The sequence below is a fragment of the Sycon ciliatum genome, chromosome 9, assembly GCF_964019385.1.
Source record: "Sycon ciliatum chromosome 9, ocSycCili1.1, whole genome shotgun sequence".
Taxonomy (NCBI): Eukaryota; Metazoa; Porifera; class Calcarea; order Leucosolenida; family Sycettidae; genus Sycon; species Sycon ciliatum.
The window spans coordinates 2,217,867-2,225,600 of NC_088651.1; the positions used below are offsets into that span (position 1 = coordinate 2,217,867).

A 7,734-nucleotide genomic window follows, 5' to 3' on the forward strand; every position below is an offset into this window, starting at 1 on the left:
TTTGACCTTTTTTGGGTGCAGTCCTGTCACTCGAGTTGAACTCGAGTTGAACCTTGGTGTGAAAGTTCTCGCCTGCTGCGAGTGCTGGCGTGGTGACCAGGTGATTTGGGCACCCAGGAGCACGTGACCGCTTGTTCAACCATGTTCGATTGGGAATAAAGGAGGAACGCTGCATCGCAGCCTTTTCGGACCAAAACCAGTCGACTCAGCGTCCAAAAGACTACAACATATGGGCCAATCGCGGTCATCCATGCTTTTATAAGAACGAAATGGCGCTTTTAGTGACATTTTGCATACAAATCCCCATCTAGTAGGGCGCAGTCACCCAGTTTCGGTGGAAGTGCGCGAGTTCGATTGGGATTCAAGTAGGAAGGGAGCGTCTCAGCTTTCTCGGACCAAGACCATTCGACTCAGCACCCCGAAGACTACAACTGGTGAAATTTTAATTTTTGCCTTAACTTCCCCTTTAACCTCTCTATTGCATTTTGGAAATCATCCTCCAAGCAAGTATCATGTCGCCGAAGCTTTTAGTCCTGGATCGATACGGTCGGTGCCTGATCCCTTACCATGTACCAGGGGATAGAATACTGATGTTACAGTAAAAAAGAAATGCGTGAGCTCCTTGGAGGCATGCGACACTATGCGCTGGAGAGCTACATCCGCTGTGGACTTTCATGATTGGTTTGAAGTGGTGTTTGTGCAGGGCACACAGTCAGTAGATCTCCATGCTCCGCGATGTGACCTTGTTGGCCGGAAAACACGACCTGCCGTGTAGTGGAAATACAAAACACTACACTGGACTTTAGCGCTAGGCCTACAATAGGGCAATAGGGCACGAGCTCAAGTGGAGGAACGCCTTTAGAACTGAGAATCACGAACTCAATGCAGACTCACACTCACAGCCTAGCCTACGGCTACGGGCTCGCACGTGAATGCTCGCGAAATCTGCAAGTGCGAATGCTTCGTTCGACCTGGGCAGCCTGAGATGTGTAGACTGTGTTTGTGTCCTGGTTTTGTGTGGTGCTATGCGTGTTGCTTCGGAGACTGGCGCGAAGTTTACATGATCATCGTACTTGAGTGTAGACTGTAGTGGTGAATCCACGCTAGCTATGCAGTTTCAGGCCAATCGCCATTTGCACCTGCGTCCGCAAAGGAAACATCGTTTCTCATCATCAAAAACACCAGACTCCGAAGCTTGCACCAGCTTTGTCAGTGTATGATCAGGCCGCTTCTACTTTCCCTGCATATGGTGGATATCGGCTAGTCGTAGGGAATCAATGCCTTTGGCGCAGGCAAATGATTTGAACCACAAAGATCAGCATCGAGATTAGCTTTGTGCACGGCCAGGGTGTGTGGTGTGAAGTCGAATCCTCCTGAGTCCGTACCGTGAAAACCGGTCGCCGACATCACCATGTCCAGAACATTCGGGCCAGAACACCCCGCTAGTCAAATGTTCCAAATATTTGTTTTATTCCTGTATCTGTGGAGTTTCGCCGCTGCCGAAATTCAACATCTTCGCCCGGAAGACTACGAAGGATTGGTGGTGACGAACGCTGAGCAGGTAGCGTCCACCGATGCCGTGCTGGAAGACTTGCTGAGCGGCCATGCCCTCCATCCGATGCATATGGGAAAGGGTGAGTGAACAAAGTGTTCGGTACAAGAAAATTAATGATGGATTGTTGTAGCTGGAATTTGAGGACATGCGAGTGCGCGTGTCGAGTTCTTGAGGACAGTATAAGCTGAGTTGATGGCAACATCGTGAGGTGTGGGATAGTGTCGTTGTGATGCCTTCGTGTCCAGCTAGGAGAAATGGGACTTCGTCTACTTCGGACGAGAAAAACAATGTTGAAGTACGATTAAAGTCAGGTTGTGTTCGTTATGATTTGTGGGTGATGAAAATGGGGGGGGGGGGGGTCAGATAGAGCGTAGAAGGTTTGAACTGGAGGTCATCCAGCTTCACAACTGAATCCCTGTGATGCGAAGGAAGACAAGATGGAGTGAAAGATTATGTCAGAACAATTTTTTTTAAATCTATTACAAGATACGTTGCAGAGTTGAACCAGCAATAGGTCTAGATAGTTATAGGTGGTACTACACAAACAGTGTGAATGTGTCCTGCTGGGTTTTGGAGAGGATACCCGTTTCCATCAGGTGCAAACATTTGGAAGCCCTTCATGGATCACTTTGGTATAATTATTAATATTATGTCAGTGTGAATGCTCAGCGAACCAGCATTCGAACAACTAAGTCAATAGAGGAATTCTGTGCCAGAGTTAGGCAAAGTTAGGCTCTGAAGGTTATAGAGCTTGCGTGTGCAGGCCTGCGTTTGCCCCCATTTTGCGAGGTGTGTTGTCTTGATCACCATATCATACCGTGTCAACAACACAATACACTTGCAGAGACGGGTAAACTATAACGTTATTGCTGTAGCTCTCACGTTCACACATTTTTTTCCTACAAAATCCACATAATTGTCTTCAGACACTGGGGTGAATAATGGAGTGTGGCGGTGGGGGCCATTATACGCTATCATCGTCCAGTACACTGGTGCATCTCGCACCCAGTGACAAGTGTGTCTACACAAAACACATAAAACAGATGTAGTGGTCAGGAGGAAGCCATACTTTCTTTGCTCATTGATACCCAATGCTGGAGACAGCAAGCTGTTTCGGCCGTATAAGCTTCAGCAGTACAGCTTTGAGCTAAATAGGCCGAGCTACCAGCCATGGTGCAAAGGAGGCACCACAGACATTAAGATAACTCGTCGCTCTAGCGCCAAAGTGCTCTAGCTACGCAAAGGAGCGGGCATTGCGTAATGCAGCAGCACTAGAGCAGCCTACCGAGAGTGCTCAACAAGACACATGTCGAGGAGCGCAATACCCAATGCTGTAGACAGCAAGCTGTTTCCGCCGTACAGGCCTCATCAGTAGAGCTACGAGCTTTAAGCAAGCCGAGCTACCAGCCATGATGCAAAAGGAGGCACCACAGACATAGATACCTCATGCTCATTGGTATACTGTAGAGATACTACCCACCAACATGGAGAACATGGATGCAGTGAATGGGATTTTCGGTCTTTGACCACTTTCTGGTGAGCTGATCTACTCACCTCCCACCGCTTTAGGAGCTGCATCTGCGCCTTGATCCTTGAAGGGTGGTGGCGTTCCTAAGGATGCAGGAATCTCGGTTTCCAGCCGAGTCTCATGCGAACCGTGAAATTTTTACCCACCAATTTCCAGGTGTGTTCAAAGGCAGCACGTGTTAGAAGTTCCAGTTGCTGACATACATCTTTTGTGGATAGACTGTACAATTTAGGACAATACATGATCAAGACTCTAGAACTATAAGCTATGCTTTCAAAATTAACGCACTTCTGTAAATAAGGGTGTGACGAATACATAATAATTATAAAAACGTGTCTGCACGAATAGGGCCACCAATCTAGTCATGGAGGTCAGTTTTCCTTTGTACCTTGCCGTCATGGTACTGCATGCGTAGTGACGTTAGTGGCGCCTGCATTCAATTGAGACTGATTGCCAAGACACACTGCATGGCCAAAGCAGACATATCCAGTATCACCAGTCGCAACATAGATCAGCGAATGAACCCTTTGTATACTATAGCCTACCCAGTTACTACGACGCGTCACAGTGATGGACACTGAACTGCATCCACTGGCTCGCAGATAACTAGCTTCTGTCACAACATGACAAGGGCGTGACTGACTCACTAAGCTGTGTTGCATAACTGTAGAGTTCGTGCTTGCCTTGGGCCATAGTGAATGCAGCAGTGGTCTGATAATGTTATTAACGAAACACATACATGTAGATTGTGGAGATAGTTGTAAAATTCTGGCTATGTTCAGGTGTTCCCTACTGCAGTAGTTACATTTCAATGAAACGTTTACAATTGACCACCCCTTCCCCCTCCCCCACCCCCAATCAAGGGTAGTTATAAAAATGTAAAGGCGGAGGTAGCCGATAGTCGACTGTAGGGCAAAAAGGTGTTATAGACCTACCGTTTTTTTTACAGAGCTCCCAATAGTGAAGGCGGCGCTCATCTCCTCTCCCTCGCCTTTGCCCCCTCCCCCCTTCCCTCCCCCTCGCCTTTGCCACTTAGTTTGACTTTGTCGATTTGGATTGAATGTACTCCCCCCCCCCCCACTTGCTGATTTATGAGCTGCTCATGACACCATGATCCTTGTGGATTGTTGGCGTGGTCCTAAAATTCAGATGTTTTACTTTTCTGTGTTTAGTGTAGCCCAGCGACCTTTACGAGTGTGCTGAGGACGCATGCATCATATGAATGGTAGTATGCTAATAAACACTGAAGAGATGTATTTCAAGTTCCCACATCATGAGCATTCTAGTGTGGCAGTAGCATGTAACGGGTTTGATGGTAGTGACATAGGGCGTTGGGTCTCTTTAGGGAATGATTGCAGTGACATAGGGCGTTTTGGGTCTCTCTAGGGAAGCATGACACTGGATGGCGGTGAAGATACCACTTTCACAGCCGCACCAGTAGTGTTTTGGCCAGAGTCAAGGCATGGCAAAGCTTTAGTGTGGATAAACGGCCTTTGAACTGTCAGTCTGTGAGTGTGGGTGTGTCTGTGTATCAAGGTCGAGGGATGTCACTGTATGTGTGTGTGCGCGTGTGTGTGTGTGTGTATCACTGTGTGTATAATGTGTGTGTGTGTGTGTGTGTGTGTGTGTGTGTGTGTGTGTGTGTGTGTGTGTGTGTGTGTGTGTGTGTGTGTGTGTGTATAATGTGTGTGTGTGTGTGTGTGTGTGTGTGTGTGTGTGTGTGTGTGTGTGTGTGTGTGTGTGTGTGTCAGTGAGCAACTATGAATTTGAAACTGACAGGATGCACTTGTTGCTGGTACCAATTATCCTCAAGTGGATGCTTACCCCCACTGTTTAGCAAAATGGGTAGAAGAGTGCTTTCCATGTGGCTTGAACCTGAGAATCGTAAACATCATGATGCATCCTGTCACACTGACCGGGTGTGTGTTCGTGATCAGGGTAACTGATTTAATTGTCTCCAAGTGATGTGTACAAGGTACGACTTGCCCTTACTCACTACTGAGTACCACATTTTGTTTCTTTATAGGGGATTCACACCATGTGAAAATGAAAAGTGGACAACCTGCCCATGGGCACCCCCCCCCCCCCCAGCAAGTTTATGTCTATCAAGATTTTGCACGCGTTGAGTTTGTGCGTTGTGTGAATATCCTATTACTGTCCCACCCAAGCTAGCCAAAGGCAATGGGTGAGAAAGTGATGCACGCCGCAATCTGGGAAGATAGATACAGTAAAAAAAAGAAGAGAAATTATCATGCCCGTTCCCAAAGGGCCGCTAACACCCGGTAAAGCCGAGCGGCAGATGCAGTGCCCAGCGGTGGGTACTGTACCAGCTCAAACACAAGCCCCCTCTCAAATAGAGTCCACCTATCAGAGGCCATCGAAATATTAAAGCCCCGTCTTGTCTTGTAAATGCCCGGTGCTATGATCCGTAGGACGCAGTGCAGTACATGAACCGTGTGCAGTATGCATGCGCAGTAAGCCTTATACACGTTGCACACATGCACGAAATCCCGTAGAATCCCGTAGTAGACCCGCCTGGGTGTTGAATGTGCAGGACCCCTATTGTGTTTACTGCTATTTCCACAACGAAATGGGCCCTGAAGGCAGTTCTTACGAAAACGATTTTTTCTGACAACGTGAAGAAGCTGGAAAGCGATTGTTTGCCGTTAATTCTGTGGCTAAAATTGGTCAAATGCCCATGCATAGCACACAACGAACAACCAAACGGGTATGTACGCACCTACCATCCTAGTAAAGAACTAGCGTTACTGCGTACATCTGTACCACGTACAGTGTAACGATGCCTGGTCGTAGGCTATGATTCCGAGACCTCCGGTCGGATGAGCCTCGCCAACCACATCGGCATATCGCCCCTACTCCCCTTTGTCTTGTTGTCCAGTGTCATTTCAGTTGTCCTCTTCCCCTGATTATTAGTAGGGCTGTGTTTTTTAGTAAAAAATAAATAAAATAAAAAAGTGCTGGGAACTGAAATCCGACCCCCTTGGCGGCGCGGCTACATAAGGTCCATGGTGCACTTATTTTTCTTTCTTTTTTTTACTAAGTACACAACCTACTCTTTAGAAGGGGAGAAGACAACAGAGTATACAGTAGTAAAACAGCAGGGAGAGTAGGGGCTGCAAAGCAAGCCTGTGGTGTCATTGCACACAAACTGTGTTCACGGATACTTACATTACAACTTACCGCACAACTATGGAGTGCACTCGTTGCATTTACTAATCAGCAGTGATAGGGTGAAACAATAATTATAATGATGTTTCTATTACAAAATATAGCCCCATATCGAATAGAGCCCTCTCTCAAAAAAACCCTCCCAATGTGTCTTCTGGAAAATAGAGCTCCTTTGCGCATATACGGTGTCATGAAAGCAAAGCATAGTCAACTGAGCTCACATTAGCTGATTGCACAGTCAATTGGCAGGGCCAGCGCCACTGGCAGGAAAACGTGACATGTGAATATCATTCAATTGCATGTGGTTTGATATCAAGAATGGACCCAGACGTCGGGCAGTGTCGTGCAATGTTATCGCATGAGCTGTTTGTTTAGTAACTGGTGGTGGTGGTGGACAGTATAGTGTAACTTGTAGTTCCTTGGTCCTCTTTCTTTTCTATAAGATTGATATCACCTTAGCATTTTACACAGTTCAACCAATAATAAGTTCAAGGGGGGGGGGGGGGGGTTAAGACCACAATGCCAATGGTAAGAAAATATTTCTTTAAAAGGTGCGCAAGGTCCACTTTTAAGCCACTTCAAAACTTCTTGATGACGGTCTAGGGTTTTCTGTGTAAGAAGAGAGGTCAAGAAAATGTTGCAACTGTATCCACATGTCAGGGGGGGGGGGGGGCAATTATGCATGCAACGTGTGAAGTTATTATTGGCGTGACATACAGAAGGCTGAAAACGCCATGACAGTATCCACTCCATGATGACTGCAGACAGCCGACGTCAATGACAATACGGTCATGGGATAGTTGAGAACTTATTTAAATAAGTACTTCTGAAGTACCAGGAGAAAAAGAGATGACAGTCCACTTCCACCTTCTACCCTAGATCGACATACAGTTGGACCTGTGCAGAATCAACACTGATCTGTACTTACCAGTACCTCTGTAACTTGACTGGGGCAGCTGCAAAATTGCAGATGCACTGAAATTCTACACAAAGAGACACATTCTTGGACAGGCGGACTAAACGTAGAGTGAAGAAATGAAACCCTAATGGCCTTTCTGGAATGACCAGCCGCCTAATATAGCCATTTAGCTTGTTGCCCGGTGTCATTTCTCCTGTCCTCTTTTCCTGATTGTTAGCAGGGCTGTGTTTGCTAGTCAAGCAATAACTGAAATAATTATGCCAAAGAAATAGATGATGTATTCAGTGTCTGCTCCAGCGCCGGGTGAGCCGGGTAATCCACCCGGTTGGGCGGCGCTTGGACCCGGTTGAAAATATAGTACCGGGTCACCTGTGACCCGGTTGATACTTTACACTTTCGAACTTTGAAAGGACTGACCACATGGCTTGTATGTGTCAGATACTTCTTCTTTCGTAATTTTCTAATTCCTGTCCTCTCTTTTTTAAATGCGGCTTATCCATTTGCCTTTATATCATTGGGCCTAGTTCCCGTTTATTGTCCGAA

The 7,734-nt window shown here is 46.8% G+C and overlaps 1 protein-coding gene across 1 annotated transcript in view; it reads left to right on the forward strand.

Moving 5' to 3' along the window:
- The first annotated feature begins 1,145 nt into the window (after positions 1 to 1,145).
- The window catches only part of LOC135824916 (neurogenic locus notch homolog protein 1-like), a 77,011-nt gene continuing 70,422 nt past the window's right edge, over positions 1,146 to 7,734 (forward strand). Inside the window, exon 1 of the mRNA XM_065337658.1 lies at positions 1,146 to 1,634. Within this exon, the coding sequence (XP_065193730.1) occupies positions 1,412 to 1,634 (223 nt within the window). The 5' untranslated portion in view covers positions 1,146 to 1,411. The remainder of the gene's footprint in view (positions 1,635 to 7,734) is intronic.